General features: G+C 47.5%; 1 protein-coding gene across 6 annotated transcripts in view; it reads left to right on the top strand.

Moving 5' to 3' along the window:
* LOC104634487 (galactosylgalactosylxylosylprotein 3-beta-glucuronosyltransferase 1) overlaps nucleotides 1-12,890 on the top strand; it is a 30,516-nt gene extending 17,626 nt beyond the window's left edge. The window contains exons 2-6 of one of the 6 annotated variants that reach the window (XM_075765326.1): nucleotides 2,482-2,630; nucleotides 2,965-3,500; nucleotides 4,831-5,127; nucleotides 5,612-5,719; nucleotides 9,468-12,890. In XM_075765326.1, the coding sequence (XP_075621441.1) occupies nucleotides 2,519-2,630; nucleotides 2,965-3,500; nucleotides 4,831-5,127; nucleotides 5,612-5,698 (1,032 nt within the window). In that variant the 5' untranslated portion in view covers nucleotides 2,482-2,518 and the 3' untranslated portion in view covers nucleotides 5,699-5,719; nucleotides 9,468-12,890. Of the gene's footprint in view, nucleotides 1-2,481; nucleotides 2,631-2,961; nucleotides 3,501-4,830; nucleotides 5,128-5,611; nucleotides 5,720-9,467 lie in introns of all 6 variants that reach the window. The other 5 variants (XM_075765308.1, XM_075765318.1, XM_075765291.1 and 2 more) reach the window with 5 other exon arrangements.
* Nucleotides 12,891-16,854: the final 3,964 nt, after the last annotated feature.

Genomic DNA, 16,854 nt, shown 5'->3' with positions numbered 1-16,854 from the left:
GCAATGGAGATAGGTTACCCAGAAGGATTGCGCCAGTGGAGTACCATTGGTGTCTAACAAAGAATGAGCTCATGTTGCAGCAATTTCCTTAATAGGGCTTGTAAGTATCTACTTGCCTGCCAGAAGACTTGCTGAGACATGCTAGTCTTCTGTCAGATTTCGCTGAAATGGGTTTGATAGTTATTGTCTGTAGGGGACTGATGAGCCCTGCAATCACATAATCCTTGTTTTCTCAGAAGCCCAAGGTAAAATATCAGGGAAATAATTAAAGACAGGTCCCAAGAAGGTCCCAGAGGATTAATTTAGAATAGCATCCCCTGATACCTTGTAGGAGTACCATGCAGCTGCTGTCACTGCAAAGCAGAGCCCTTTCGGACCAGTCGTCATGTTTCATCTCACACGATTCTCTAAGACTGAAGCAAGGCAATCCTTCTTCCCCTTTGGGCAGATAAAGAGCTGCTGGGCCCAGATCTGGGGCAAGGAGTTTCCTTTGCACTCAATGTGCCTACGTCCCTTTGAGGACCTTTGTTTTAGACAAATGGTCTTCAGAACATCTAGGAAATCCCTGGCAGAGCAGGAATTCAGAGCCAACCAATTCGAACCTCCTTTCCCTCCTTTGTATCAGTGTGATGCCATCGCCCTCTTCCCTCAAATTGCCTTCAGCCTAGGAGAGCAAGAGGGTCTGGTGGGGCTGTGCCATTCAGCAGCTCTCCAATTCCCAGGGCGTGTGGCTGTAGTTTCCCAACAGAAATCTCTCTGCAGGAGGCTTATGAAAGTTTTATGTTCCCTTTAGCCTCCTGGTGAGCATCGCTGTGGTAGCGAGGAAGTTCACCAGGAGAAGTATTTGGCATCAGAAAGGTAATCCCAGAGGAAACAGATTACAGTTGTTGCCAGGAGGGAGAGGGGAATAAAATCCAGCTGTCAAACATCAGGCAACCTGCTTAGAGTGATAGCAGAAAGCCCTCAGATGGTAACAAGTAACTTTGTACCATTCAGTGTTTTTGTGGGCTGCTGTTCTGCAGCAGCAGAAGTGGATCCCTCTTTCTGGATTACTGCTTTTGTTGCTGGTGTGTGATAACAGTATTGGGAGATGTTGTACCCAGAGAGGGACCAAAGCAGAAGCTAGAAGTTGGAGGAAAACATTCCTGACAGTGTGCCAGAGCCATACAGAAGGCAGCACATGCACTAGGCAAGCCCATCTGACGTTGGACTTCCAGAAATCGTCTCTGGGATCTCATGTTTATATGACTTACTGCACACAGGCTGTCAAAGGTCTTTCAAACCGGTGAGCCAGGGCCGGGATCTCATCACACCATGACTACACGCAGGGCTGAGTTACATCCCTGAACAAGTGGTCTGCAATAGATGTTCAAGTACTCCAGTCTGTATTTTCCAAACTGATCATTAATGTTAGACACTTTGTTGAAGGCATGGCTACCTTGAGAAGCCAAGGATCTGATTTCCAGACAGACTGACTGCTCATTAATCATACGAACTAATGGGAGCTGAAGGTGCTCAACAATTGTGAAAAATCAAGCATGGGACTACTGTAGCTTGGACCATCTGTAAATAAGCTGCCCCCTGTTGTTGATTATTCCTGATACTTTTGTCCTTTATTTCTCTTTATTTTCTTTTAGTTCCTCTCAACTTATAGAAGGAGTTTTGAAAACAAATGTTAACTGTTGCAATTCCTCAGAGCTCATGATCATGTACATTACAGAAATGCTGAGAAAGAAATTAAAGTATTCTGAAGTCTTTGATTTAAACTAAATGCTGCAGTGGCCAAACACTGTAAGCCAGGAGTAGAAAGGGATGTGGAATAATTAAACTTTCAGCAGGCATCACCAGCGCTGTGGAATGACAGAGGCAGGGATTTCATGGAAAACATAGTAGGTGATAGTGTGCACCACTGATTGCCTCAATGCATCTGCATAAGGAGGATGAATTAAAACTACAGGAGTGAAAGAGATGCTGGCTATCTTGAGGATCTCTGACATCTTCTGTTTTGTCCACTTGCATATGCAGGAACACAAATCTTGCACACAGTTTTAAAAAATTCTACAGAAGCAGCAAATTAAATGGTCACCACAAACTCAGGAATGAATACCAGCCCTGGAAAGGGGGCAAGTAAGTCTTCTCTGGCTTCGTAATCAGCAACATGAACAACCCTAAGTCAAGGACAGTGGGTTCATCATGGGGCAGTGGGAGGTTCTTTATAGCAACATAACTCAATGAAAGCTTCTATTCAATAGCACAGGAATTGGCCAGGGCAGCTGGATAATGGTTCGGGCCTGCAGCATTAATGGGGTTCCTTGTAAACTTACACTGACAAACGCTTTGCTGGATCAGGGCCCAATATTTATCATGCCTCTCTCCAAGCAAGCCAAACTCAGCCTGTTAGTTTGGCCTCTAGACTTACTGTCCTAATGTTTGTGGTGACTGATACTTCAGAGGCCTTACTCTTTTTTTCTGCTCTGAAAGGTAGAGAGATGCCTGGGCATTGGAAGCTCTCTGCAGCATGCTGAGGAGACGTAACCTTCTTACCACGCTCCTGATCGCCTTGCCATGGGCTCTTCTCCTAACCTTGTGGCACCAGTACCCAACCACCCGCTACCTCAGCCTGCTGAGAAGTAAGTGCAAGAGTTCTGCTGTCAGTGTGCTGGTGGTTCTGATGATTGCTGGTGCGAAGCCTCGGTAGGAGATGCTCTCTCATGAGAAGGGTTAAAGACAAATTTGCCTGAAGGCCCCCTCAGGGTTTGCCTATAGCAGGCATACAAACTGTTCTTAAGAGTGCATTAAAGATGCCCCTTAGGCTGGCTTTGGGGAGAAGGGTGCTGATGTGCTGAGCACTGACTCCAGACAGATGTGTCCCCAGTCACTCCTTGGAGAAGAGGCAGCCCGGCAGTGATTAGTTCTCTAACACCTTTCTTCTTCTTCCTTCCTTCCTTCGTTTTGTCCCAGAAGAGACAGATGAGAACGTGACCTCTAAAGCTCTCCTCAATGGTACATCTGCACTGAAAGAAGAAGGCCTCCCATCATGCATTCGGCAGCAGCAAAGCGTAGGGGCAACGCCTAAAGTCATCCAGAATTATGTGTACTCCAGGCCTCCTCCATGGTCAGACACCTTGCCGACCATCTTCGTTATCACCCCTACCTACACTCGGCCAGTACAAAAAGCTGAGCTGACTCGACTGGCCAACACTTTCCTACACGTACAGAACCTGCACTGGGTGGTGGTGGAGGACTCGCCCCGGAGGACCAACCTGGTATCCAACCTGCTGGAGAAGGCAGGGCTCAACTTCACCCACCTCAATGTGGAGACACCCAAGAGTTTGAAGCTGGGACTGTCCTGGATCCCATCCCACACCCCAAGGGGGACACTACAGAGGAACCTGGGGCTGCACTGGCTGAGGGACAGCTTCAGCAACACTGCACCACCGGAAGGGGTAGTGTATTTTGCCGATGATGATAACACCTACAGCCTGGAGCTCTTTGAAGAGGTAAGAGCCGTAAAATTACATGGGACAGAGAAGCAAGATGTAGAATCATAGAATCATAGAATCATAGAATGGTTTGGGTTGGAAGGGACCCAATGGTTTGGGTTGGAAGGGCTACCACTTGGACTTTTAGCATCAACAGGGAGACAAGGGCTCTGGCATGCTGCCTAGAGCCCTCCTCGCCCCACCTGCACTCAGGGAGCAGGGTATAGGGCAAATACAAACCTATAGTTATGCAAATCCAGTAGTCATGGTCTAAAGGACTGAAAGAGCAAAGAGCACATATGCCATGGTGCACATCGTTGCACCAGCTAGAGCCCCTTTTGCCAGTGTCCAGAGGATATATACTCCAGAATTTATAAATCTCCTCAGAGACAACTGACCTGATTTAAATAAGCACCGAAGACAAACTTCTGGCAAAGCATGAATCTGCACTGTTGTAGGAGTGTGATTGGTAGGGGATGTTAGAAAAGTTGACTGCCTTTCTAATCCACCTTTTCTCCTTGACTGCCCTTCTGTACTCTGAGTTCCAACCACCACAACAGGGCTGTGCCCTTGGGATCACAGAAGCTTGCCCAGACTTCTGCTGGAAACCTGGCTTTTGTAAGATGCCAAGTCTATTGTAAACTTACAAAAATGATTATTCAGTGAACTCCCTTGTCACCAATTTAAGCCAAACTGTACTACACCACTTGAAATACAGAGTTATGCATCAGAAGACATTTCCAGTTTTCAGAATTTTTTAGATCTCTGCTAAGCTCATCCTTTCTTATTTCTTTCCAGGTTCTTTCTGACAATTTTGGTAAATCCCACTCTTTTACTCAGTAACCATGGATGGAAGAACAAGGCTGGGGAGGGGGGAGAATGGAATTTGCAGTAAACAAGGACAAAGATGTATCAGTCAGGGAGGGAGATTACTTGCATGAGGGTGAAGTTGGAACGACTGCAGTTGATAATACAGAGCTAGAGGCCTGGTAGAAGTTGTGTTTGGCATTTACAAAAATGATAAAATTTCACAAAAAATGATAAAAGTTCAGATGATATCTGAAAACCAAAGGTCTTCCTTCTGAGGGACTGAACGTGGGCACAGAAAAGCAGCGAGTTTGGTGTTCAGAGAAGAACGTGCTCAAACAGCCTTGTGGCTTTGCAGGCTGCAGCTCTTCAAGCAGTAGCACAGGTGACGAAGAGCTCACGCTGCCTAAAGCTATGTGATTTTGTGGGAAGTCAATGGGGCAAGACAAGTGCCAAGAAAAGCAGAGGATGGTATGCTAATGGGTTGGGACAAACCTCGCGGGGCTGAATTCTCACAGCACTGTTTCTTTCTGGCACACAGATGCGCTACACAAGGAGGGTGTCAGTCTGGCCAGTGGCTTTTGTTGGGGGGCTGCGATATGAATCCCCAAAAGTGAGCCCAGCAGGGAAGGTGGTGGGCTGGAAAACCGTCTTTGACCCTAACCGGCCCTTTGCTATTGACATGGCTGGATTTGCTATCAGCATCAAGCTGATCCTGGAGAAGCCCCAGGCCAGTTTCAAGCTGGAGGGAGTTAAAGGAGGCTACCAGGAAACCAGTCTGCTGAAGGATCTAGTGACTATGGATGGACTGGAGCCCAAAGCAGCCAACTGCACAAAGGTGAGTAAGACAAGAGACCTTGAAGATACATTCTCCTGGCTGGGTCCTGGCTGCTTTTGCAGCCTCCTGCCATGTTCCCTCACCTTCCACTGTGCCTGCCCTGTGCTGGCACACGTCAGCGTCGAATGGTGCTGGGACAGAGGGGAAGAGCCTGCCAAATGCTTCACAGATGCGAAGCTCAGAGAGCACTGAGGAACAGTTAGTGCTATGCACTCTAACTGTGCTAATAAAAAGCCTCAGCTATACAATTTGCACCCAGATTGCTTCTCCAAAATCCAGGAGGATTGGGAGAGGGTTGAGTCTGGCTTTTTGGTCCATAATGATCCCTCTTGTCACTGTTTCATGTGCCTGTGAAGTTTCTCCCAGGATCAACCCCTTTGAATCACATGCTTCAAACATTGCGGAGGATCCCACTCGATGGATGCGTCGCTCTCGGCGTTTCCATGGCATCCACAGCCCCTGAACTCTTTGTGATTCCCTCTAGGTGTTGGTCTGGCACACAAGAACTGAAAGGCCCACTCTGGTTAATGAAGGCAAGCGTGGATTTACAGACCCCAGAGTAGAGGTGTAAGCAGAGAGTCAGCTCCAGGGTGTGAGTACCCTTCTCTTTATAGTTTTTGGCAAGGCAAATAATCTGTACCTGTTTCCTTATTTATGCTGTTATTTCCTCAAAGACTGCATATATGATTGCCCGGTAACTCCCTTATCATGCCACCCTTTGCACAAGAAGTAGATCCCCATCTTTACCCACTTATGGTCTTGATTTCATACTCATTCAAGCCTCCTTGCAGTTCACATGGCAGCGCTGCCTGTATACAGACAGAGAGAAGAGTGGCAGAAGAGTCCTGTGGTTTCACTCAGTAATAATGACAAGCCAAATTCCTTGCTCCCCTATTTCTGCCAGCTCCAAACTCTCTTTAGTGTGGGAATTGTCCTACAGTGTGTGGAAAGAGATCACATTCCTGCAGACAAACTTTTCCCCAGCAGCCCCGCCACTTCTGCAGTGCTCCATGCATCCACTTTTATCCTGCATGAACAACTGTGGTGTGGCTGCAGCAGGAAAAGGCTGACAGGACACTTAGATGACCTCAAAACAGGAACCAGCAAAGAGCAACCTACACAGACTCTCACAGAGTTTGAGGGGCTCAGTACAACATTACCAGAGCTAGGAATACATCTGCCACTGAGGAGAAATAGTGAAGGCATTAGCAGTGCCTTTGTGAACCACAGAGCAGCAGGAGGGGGGGATTATGGCAACCACCGCAGGTGAGGGCAGGAATGTATCAGAGATCAGTGATGTGTTCTTAGAAGTAGAGAGTGATGAAGAACAGGCTTCAGAGGAGCTGTGACCTCCCGTGCCAGCTGCCATGCCCTCTGATCCCAATGTCTGCCCTTGGCAGATTCCTAGCCCAAAAGTCCCAAAATAATAAAGGTATCCAATCTGGGAGTACCCAGCTCTTTCTGGAATGACTCATATCTATGGCGGGATACAGGATGCTGAAGGATTTACTCCTCCTTTGGAAGATACTCCAGGGCTGCTTTCAGTCCTGACCCCAATATACACCTCAGCTCAGCTCTACCAGTGGAAATAAAACTGGCAGCTTTTATACAGGCAGTCATGAGTATTTCAGCTTCTGCACTGATCTGCTGTCTGCGTTACTAGTAGCTGCATACAGCATTTCCACATCATCTCCTCTTCTCTGACTGACAGCCATACGAAGAGGGCAAAGCAATCCCAGCGCCTGCACACCCAGCAGCAGATGGGAAGGACAGGAGTCAGTTGCCTAAACATAGACACCTGGTGCCACCATAGGGACCCTGGGGTGGCCTGTGTGGCCTTCCTATAGGGCACAAACTCTGTACCATATCTGCCAGCTTTTCATTAATATCTCAGATATCCTAGCAACCCATAAATGATGCTGGACATGTATGCTTAGGCAGCAGCCCCTCTTTTAACCCGTGCTTCTGTGAAATCCACTAGCAGTAACTGGCTCATTTTACATACCCACCCATGCTGGGTCTGCAGTAGACTAAAGCTATGATTGCCCAAACTCAGCTCATAAGGACAAAGAATCCAGTTAACAGCTCTGGAGGTACCACTTACTTTGTAAAGGATGAGCAGGCTTATAAAAACTCAGAGAGATTAGACTTGCCTTGCCTACTTGTCAGAGGAGGGGTTAACTGCTCTGCTACAGATGCAGAGTGTGGATGTGATGTTTTCTTAAATGCGCCATTTATGTATCGGCGCTTTTGTCCTCACCCTCTCTCCCTGGCCAAACACTCAGCCATCCTCCATGAGAGATGCCACACCCCTGCTATGGATTCTCAAGGGAATGGCTCCCCATGAGTTATTTGTTGTGGGAAAGGGAAGCAACCAATCTGAAAGATGAAGACATTGCCACTCATTCACCAGCAGGACTTGCACCCTTATCTAGAGCCATCCTCCCCAGTGCTTTCAAGCCAGCATCTTGGCTGGGCCAGCTCTGTAGATTTTGAAGGAACTTTCCCACTTGCATTAGCAGAGAATTTGACCACAATCACTTTTGCACCAACATCTGCCACATTGGGCAGCTGCTCTGACCTGCCAAGTGGGCAGCTGGCATCTGCTCCAGGAGACACCTGCAAGGTAAATTGCTTGACTGGCCAGTCAAGCAAAATCATCAGATTCCCCCCCCTTAAAGTTTTAAATTGAGATCTCTGCTGACAACTACAGTGAGTTTTGGAGATTCCTACCATCACAGTTGCTGAGCTTCAGAACTTTGACAGACATGATCTAGATAAGCCAGCGTTGAGAAAAAAAAGAGGCAAAATTGCTCCCCTGAGGATGTTCTGTTCTTAGACACAATAGGGAGAATATTTCTGTCTTTCCCTCCTGGCAATTTGTCCTTGTTGAGGATCAAATCCTCAACCTCTTTCCTCTTTAATGCCTCCAGATGTGAGCCAGGCAGACATTGCTTGATGCGGGATTTGGTGCTCTGTTAACCTCTAGTTAGACCACTTGCATGGCTGCTTGGTACGTGTGCCTACTTGGTGGATTGCCACAGACAGTGTAAAGGGATCTGCTGATCATGTGAACTGTGAAGACCAGGCTTCAACAGGTGCTGCATAAATAGCAGTTATTTTGTCCCAGCTGGAGTCCACTCTCTTCCTTGCCCACGTTCCCACCACCCTCAGCTGCATCCAGCTGAACCATGGCAGTGTTTGTGAGTCTGAGGGAGAAAACTCTACGCTCCAAATCAAAGCAGATCTGCAAAGGGGGAGCAACAAGACACATGACAGAGTTTTGCTTTTCATGAGAAACAACAAAAAGAAAACAAAGAGCTCAGCATTTTAAAAAAGGAAAGTGTTTTTCTTTTCTGCAGTAGAAATTCTGCTTTTTTTGCTGCCCTGAGAACCACTAGGCAGGATCTGAGTTGTGCTGGGATTGAGGATCAGGGGTGAGATCCTCAGCAACTCCTCCAGCCTCCTCATGCAAAGTGGAGGAGCAGGAGGGACAAAAAGGGGGTTGCTGAGCCCATCTTCAACTGGACAAAGGCTTTCACTGTGGAGATATTGTGGAAAACGGCTGTAAGCCTGATCTCTGAGAAACACTGTGAGGACATGCAGAGTAGGAAGGGGAATGTGGGGGATGTCAGAAATCCTTGGGATTGTCTGTATTGCAGCAGGGGCCACAGAGCAATCAAAAGCTATCACAGCATATGTCCCTGCCAACTGTATTGAAACCCCCTTGAAACACAGGCTTTGGCTTCTCAGAGCAGGAGACGGAAATTAATTTCGCTTTGTATTTTTCTTTGTTAAAAGCCTGAAAATTATCACTCAAGACTGATGTTATAAACCCCTACCTATTCTTATTGCTAACAGCTACTTACAGGCATCTGAGAGAGAAGAGTTTGCTTAGGTTAGCATAGGACTCCTGCTGCCTTGTGATACTTGGAAACAGGGAAAGAAGTTCAGCTGCATTTCAGAGCTTCTAGACAGACTAAATAGGGATCCTCAGATCTCATCCTCATGCTCTTTCTTTAAAAAAAAAAATATCAGAGAGGTTAAAATAATGATTTTATGGGGAGAAAGAAAAAAATCTTTCAAGAACTTTTTCTAATTCATAAATAAAATATTCCAGCTAGGACTCTGCAGTGCAGATAGAACAAGCAGGTCTTCCCCCATATCCCAGCCCAAAGCTGTGTATAGTGTGGCTGAGGAACCTGTTTACTGATGCCTGCCTAGTGTCTAACTGAGCCAGGGGACAGCCTTGCTGGAAATCTGTTTCCTGCCCTGTTGTACTGGATGTGGTATTGACACCTCCATCTCCTTCTTACCTCATCTTGTGTTTGTTTTGACAGAGACAGCGGGCAGCGATCGTTCCCAAAGTTTGTCAGCAACCACAGCAGCTGCATGCCCTGTCTGTTCTGCCCGGCCCTCTGCTCCACCACTGGAGGATGACAAACACCCCCAAACGTAGCCATGTCGATCAGCTCCCACTGCCCAAAAGGTGGTAACAAGCAGGGACAGAGCTGATGTGGTGCCCTGCGATCCTACAGCTCTTCACCCTTGACTTCATGCACTGGCTCCCGTTCCCCGCCTGGGAGAGGAGTGCTTCCTTTCCTCTGCAGGCTCTGTGTTTTTAACCATTCGTTAAAATTTATTAGATGCAATCGCCATTCTCGGCTGTGCCAGCACAGAGGCTGAAATCCAGGATGGATGTGGGTGCCTCTGAAGATCCCTCCTGGCATATTGTGAAACCTGAGCTTCAGTACAGCAGTTGCGAGCTGCGGTGGTTCAAGGACAGGAGTTGTTGCAAAAGCACAAACGTGGACCTGTCAGCCTGAGGTTGGTATGCTCTCAAAACAGCTTAAAAGCAAAGCTAGCGTGAGAGAGGCTCTCCCTCTGAAGGATGCAATCAGATACCTACGTGGATCAGCCTTCAGTGTTGGGGAGGGAGCTGTGCTGAAGCACCTCATTTGGGGTTTGGGAGTTCAGAAGGGATCTGGTGCCTATGCTTCGCCTGAGAACTTGACAGCCCTCGTTTAAGGTTGTTTTGGAAAATGCCATCCCAGATCCCAGGCCCAGAGCCCTCTGGATTAAGTTCCTCTCCCGCTCAAGGGAGAGTTGGCAGGTGCTGTACCTCAAAGGGGCCTCCACGTCTCGCTGCAGAGACCAGAAAGCAGGGGCAAAGATGGGTGGACTTGAAAGTCTTGTTCCTAGCCCGGAACCCTGCTGCAGCACTGTCAGGCGCTCCAGTAGCCTCAAGTCACACATATGGACTTGCTTCCTAGACCTCCACAGAGGAAGACACCTCTCTGGGGTGGAGGTGGGTGAGAAGTGCTCAGAGAAGAAGAACCCTCAGCTTGTGCTCATCTCCTGTCAGAACGCCGGGGAATGTGGAGAGACATCATCGGGAAACATATCTTGAGCACATAGATAACAACTGAAATAGCAAATGTGACAAGGTTTTCCATTTGAACTTTGAAAGGCATGTGTGGCGCTGTGAAGAGAGAGGAGACAGTGTCATGCGGAAGGGTTTCCCTTTCCCTCAATAAAACAGGAAGACAGCCAGGTGGAAGGCAGCCCACAAAGGAGGAGGTGGCAAATGAGGACCGAAGGAAGGATGCACTGGATTAAAAGCACAAGTGTTGGTACCATGTGTGTGCGTGGGGAGTGGTGTCGCTGTGACTTTTCCAGGAAGATTCCTTGAATGACCCAGAAACCCCTCTGAGCGTATCTTGAAAACCATCTTCACTCAGGCCATGAGAAACAAGGCTTTAGGCATTCAAATCACATCAAGGATTTCACAGCTGGGGGAAAGTTATCAGCAATTGAATCATCCCCCCCCCAACAAATTCTGAGCTGGCAGGAAACTTATTTATTTGTTGATTTATTTATACTAGAATTCTTCTCTGCCTTGTTTAGTTCTGTTTTTTAGCTTAGATCACTGACATGTTCATGAAGAAAGAATATTTCCCCCCCTGCCCCAGAACAGTAGAGCTTGGTGTTCACCGATGAATGTCATATGTTCTGCGGTCCCTGGGGTTTCTTTACAATGGTGTCTTAAACTGGCAAAATAATCAGAAACACGGGAAGGAGGGGAGTACAGCGAAGGGAATTACAGTTCCTTTATGCAAGAGACGTGGGTGGCACTAAGTTTCTGGCTCCCGAGCAATCACAGCGAGGTAAAAACATGTGCAAAGGAGTGCCTCACTTAGCAGATAGTCCCCATGGGATCTCGGGAAGCCTCCATGAAGGGGTCTCTTTGAAGGGTATCTGAGAGAGGGAGTTGGTCCATGTTCCCTCAAATGGGGAATAAGCAGCCACATATCCTGCAATAGGAGGGGGGCTAAAGTACAGGAGGGGGCAAAGGGGATGAGATGCCTCCTATCAGAGAGGGAGGCAGGAGAAATCAAAGAATAGGCGGCAAATAGAGAAACGGAGACTGCGTTTAGTGAGGCTTAGGCCAGGGTCTTTCTGGATGAACACACTCAGCACTACAAGGCCACCCTGCCAGCCATCTCAGCATGAAGAAATACTGAATGGGCCGTGAAAACGGTGTCTTCTCTGGCCCCTAGAAAGGTCCTTACAGAGCAAGGTCTGGCATACTGGCACCAGATAGCATGAAGGAAGCCTGGCGTCCACAAAACACTCTTTATTCTCCATTTGTCAGAGCTTTGTGTGCTGTCCTGTGCAGGGGGTAACAGGCCTTGCACTCCAGTCGGCTTTGCCAACCCGTCCTGCCACCAGGGAGGTGGGCTCATTGCTTCCACCCAGCATTAAACCAAGATTAAGTCCCCTTCTTTGTGGTTTCAGTGAATGAGCAAGAGCGAGGGAATAAAGGGGTTGATTTATGATCCTCCATTTTCTCCTCTGAGATGGGCAGGGTTTCTGCCTGTATGAACAGGAGGGGGGATATGGTGATTAATTCCCTGGCGTTTAATCTCGCACAGGTCCTACATAGGGTTTTGGTACTGATAGTGGGTGTTTGTAGCAAGGATCTATTCCCATTGCAAAAGATATCCCCCACACACATATTTTCAGGGAATTTTTCACTCTGCATCCCTATAAGAAAGTAAAATTGTTATTCCTGTTTTTCCCACCGGGGACCTGGATTCCAGTGATATGCGCTACAGTGTCATTCAGTGCCAGTCAAAGTCTGCTCCCAAGACCAGCCCTATCGCACCATCTCCCTTCTTGTCCCAGCCTGGCCCTGTGGAGGAGAGTTTTTGGGAATCAAGAAATTCTGTCAGTCACTAAACCGTGCAGGACCAAGACCTTGTATGGACAGCATGGATGTACACAACTGATATTCCAGGCTAGCAGACATTTGGACCTATTCAGCAGAGCAGCCTAAGGACAGCAACGACTGCTGCTGGCTGAGGTGTATCAGCTAAGGGTACGCAAGTAACACCACAAGTTAAGGTGGCTGTTTGTCAGCAGAGCTGGGTGGGAAGCCCAGGAGTGGAGCAGCAGTCAGAGTTACAGGCTTCAGGGAAAGTGTATGCAGTGAATGCGATAAGGAAGGAAGCTGCAGATCAAGCTTGAAGTATTTAAAGCAGAGAAGGCATCCCAGCGCCTGGTTTTTACTAGCATATTAGTATCTGATATTCATGTTCTCTGAGATTCATCCGATTCACCAACCAATGAATATTACTAACATTTCCTGTTGCAGAAAACACTGTTAACAAAGGAAAAAGAATGTCAAGAAAGTACTTTTTAATGGTTATTTATTTATATTGAATGGTACTAGAGCGTTATTAAATATTATGTGAATAGTATGATATTGCACCATTGTCTTATCTTGCAGCATAGGTGCTTACTCCTTTTCTGGGAAAACACAGCAGACTCTGTAGTGGAGAATGTATCGGTTTTGGCTGTTCCCATTTCAAGGGTACTCACTTCAGTCTTAATGTAACCCAAATGCTACAAGAGAAATTCAAGCAAAAACATTTTGGGTCCCTGAGAGTTGTGCCTGCATTATGGAGACAAAGGAAAGAGACAGAAGGAGACAGAATACAGCCTAAACTCCGTAGTCTCGTGGCATCTCTAGCTGTCATTTTGAGGACATGGTGACCATCCCTACTGAGATTGCTCTGCAAAGGTGCCGACCACAACTCACAAGTGAGTGGTGGTCAAAACACAAGGCACGCAGGCAGTTCTCCATCACAAGGGACACGGCAAAGGTGTCACAAGCTGTCTTAATGAAATGGCAAGCTGCATTGCACGGTCATGCCTAAACAAGCTGCTGCTGGCAGTGAGCAGGATACCTGATTTCTGTGGAGGTCTGGTGGGTGATGTTAGTGAGGTCTGCTCTGCAGGATGCTCTGTATCCACTCAAGTTCTGTTGGGCCAGGCAGCTCCTGCACACTGTCCTCCCCTCTGGGAAGAGCCAGGACAAGCTCTCCTGGCAGCAGTATGGTAAAACATAAGGGATATCCTGCAGGAATGCGGTACCACAGTCTCTCCCAATTGGTTCTGGAGGCCATGAAACCTCTCAAGAGATGTTTTTCAACTTCCTTCCTCCTGGAGGAGGATCAGTTGCTTAGGACATCATGTGATGGGAAGTAGGTGAGGGCAGTAGCTTATGGCTCTCTGCAATACAGACCACTGCATCTTCTGGGCAAGGGGGAGACACCCAGGAGCAGCACCAAGAGGGTAAGGAAGCACAGGCTAAGGCATTACAAGGTCTAGTGTTCCTAACCAACTGCATGCTGTTTCAGTCCCTGCTTCTGCCCGTCCCTGTAAGCTACAACCCACTGGGAAAAAAAAACCAAACCCAAAACAAAAAACCCACTCTCATTGGGGCACTAGATGTCAGTGCAGTGAGATCAGGTAGGGAAACAGTGCTAGTCGCTTGGTTCTTCCTTCTCTCTTCAGACTGGAGAAGAATGGATGGCCCTATTTGACAGGAGCCCACTGTTGGCTAACCCACAAGCCTAGGAGAAGCCAGTAGACCCGGGTCCTGTTTCTAACGGTCTCACTGATTTACTCTGTCATTTGGCCAAGGTACATGACATCAGCCAGCTGCTTTTTTTAACAACAACAAGAGACCCACCTCCCAGAAACATGGAAGCACTTTTAAGAATCTTTTGAGTAAGCATTGCTAAAAATTTAGCATACTAATTTTTATTAGCCATAAAACCATAAAAGCAAAGCCCATACCTGTGTAATAAAAAAACCACATTCACATGGGTGTTGCTTAAAGTGCAATGTGAACTTTACAAGCCAACATCCTGTGAAAGGCTGAGAAAGAACTGCTGTGGCCAAAGGTACCTGAATTGTCCACTCCTCTAGCAAACATGGTCACCCCTCAAAAAAGAGGCACAGCTCTGCTTGGCTGTAGTGGCTGAAAGCTTCTACAACACCTGTACAAGGACCAGTGCTACCTTCCTCTTCCCTTGATAGAAACCGTGGGGACTGGGAGGGCAGTAGGTAAGACACGTTGACTGACACTGCATGAGCACCCTGGTTGGTATCACTCTGTTTCACCAGCGCATCGTTCCTCCTCTCCTTGGGCCCTGCATTTTCAAGGCCAAGCTTCCCAGCTGCTCTGCTGCATTTTTATCAGGGATCTAGTGCAGGCCCCAGGAGACCATGCACAGAGAAGGGGAAAGAGAAAGAGCAAGCAAGAATGAATCTTATTAAATGGAGCGAGGTACGTCTCTCGGTCTCTCATCACATTTGGGGCTGATTGGAGGTGAAATTGCACTTGGAGGGAGGGGAAGCCCCCTCCCCTGGGACAATCCAGACACTCTTGCACAAACTTAATTTCAAGCTCTGTTGAAAACGGTGTTTGTCTTTTTTTTTTTTTTTTAATGCATTCAATTTAATTTCTCAGGCAGACGTGTGAAAATGAGAAAGGCAGACCTTTGACTGTGAAGATAGCCTGGTGCCTGCATCTTACAGATCAAGTCTCACATTGTTTTCCTCCATCACTGCCCTCAATAAACCTGTGCACAGGAGTTGCTAAAATGCCCGCCACCTCCCTTGCACGCTTCAGTGGAGACAGTTAATTTTTTTTTTTTTTTTTTGCATTTAAGCAATCCAATTCATTTTTAATTCAAAACACACCCCAGCTTTCCACAGCTCTAAAACAGGAGCACTGTGACCTTGAAAAGGCTCGGACCTGCTGACACCATGAAGTTCTCATCTGTAGTCCTCCCCCCCCCAGTCTGTACTTTCTTGCTCTCTTGTGAGAAAAAGGCTCATGGTGGTTTCTGATCCACCCGTTTAGGTGACGATGGCTGAAGGGGAAGGAGAAGAACTGCATTTGGTTTTGGATTTGGATTTGGAAGGCTCCTGCGGGAGGCACTCCTGGACATTCAGCTCTTCCAGCCTGCACAGAAATGTGCCATTCGGCTCCTCTGCGGACAGTTGATCTGGCTATGTGTATGCTAGTTTTCCAGTCTTGAGAGCATACATACACACAGATGAAAATACAGATTGGGGTAGACTGTTGCCTTTCCAGCTGACCTGCTGCTTCTGCCCAGGAACTGACACAGGGTGACAAATTTTACAACTAAGCCCTGACTGCCAGGAAGTTAGCAGAGCTGCTGGCGCAGGACAGTTCCAGCGGATCTGGGGCTTCTCCCTGCCTCTGAGACAGGTGGAGGCGGACAGGCCTTGCCCAAGTTATTCCTACATGGCAATTTCCTACTGTGACCCAAGGGAGGATTGCAAGCAAAGCATAAAGTAGTACCAGGCTCTAAAACAATTGCTGTTTGCAACCCCAGGTCATACCACGAAAATCTTGGTCCCTCTTTTGTTTCATGGTTGATGCAGAGATTATTTTCTCTCCATGGCATTGTACTCGCTGCAGCTTTCAGCAGAACAGTTGTCTTGTTTTATGGAAGGGACGACAAGCAGGGTAGGTTTGCTGTGGTCATTGGGGAAATGGCACAGGGAGAACGTAAATGGTAGAGACTCACAGCAGTGTGCAAGAAAAGCAATCTTTGCAGCAGCAGCATTGGGTGGGTTCCAATAAAGCAAGACTTGGCCCAGGCAAAAGAAATATACATTTTTTTTATTTTAAAACCCAATTAATTTAAAATTAAATGTGAAATGATGGCAAATTACATCTAGGCCTTAAGCAATCCACTGAAATTGAATAATGGGTTGTTCTGCACTAGCAGAATGACTGAGGTCAAGTTTCCTGTAGATATGTCCCCTACCTCTTAGTCCAGCTCTGAAACAAGAGTACTCCCAGCTCCCCGTACAAATGCAATCACCCTCTCCCCCCATCTTTTTCCTATGCCATCCTGTTTGGAGGGCATACAGCAGCACACTTTTTGCCTGGTTTGAGGCCAGGCGTGCTGGCTGATGTGCCAGCACAGGGGAGCTGACTGCCTAGCCAGACACTATGCCTTGGAGCAGGGTAGGAGGCTGAGCGAAGGGTGCCTGTCCCCTCTCCTCAGTGCAAACCCAGCCACTGACTTTTGTTTGAAGCCTTGTAGGAATTTAGTGTCTGCAAGACGTCTTTTCCTCTGCCAAATATAAGTGAAAATGGGCAACACATTAAGCACCCATTATGAGAGCGGGCAGGCAGACTGACAGCACAATCTCATAAGCCCCATCTCATTAAGAAATCAGCCAGTAAAGAGATGGGTGTAAAAGCCAAAATTGTTATGGGTGCTGAGGCCATGACAGGAGGTCCCTCACTGCGGAGGCTATGCTGCTGTAGTTCCTTCAGGCATAGGCAGAGACCAGGGTATTAATTTCAGTTTCTCCCTGCTCAGTTCAATA

The sequence above is a fragment of the Balearica regulorum genome, chromosome 1 (genome assembly GCF_011004875.1).
Source record: "Balearica regulorum gibbericeps isolate bBalReg1 chromosome 1, bBalReg1.pri, whole genome shotgun sequence".
NCBI lineage: Eukaryota > Metazoa > Chordata > Aves > Gruiformes > Gruidae > Balearica > Balearica regulorum.
The sequence above is the reverse complement of the archived record's forward strand: the minus strand, read 5'-3'. Positions and strand labels throughout refer to the sequence as shown.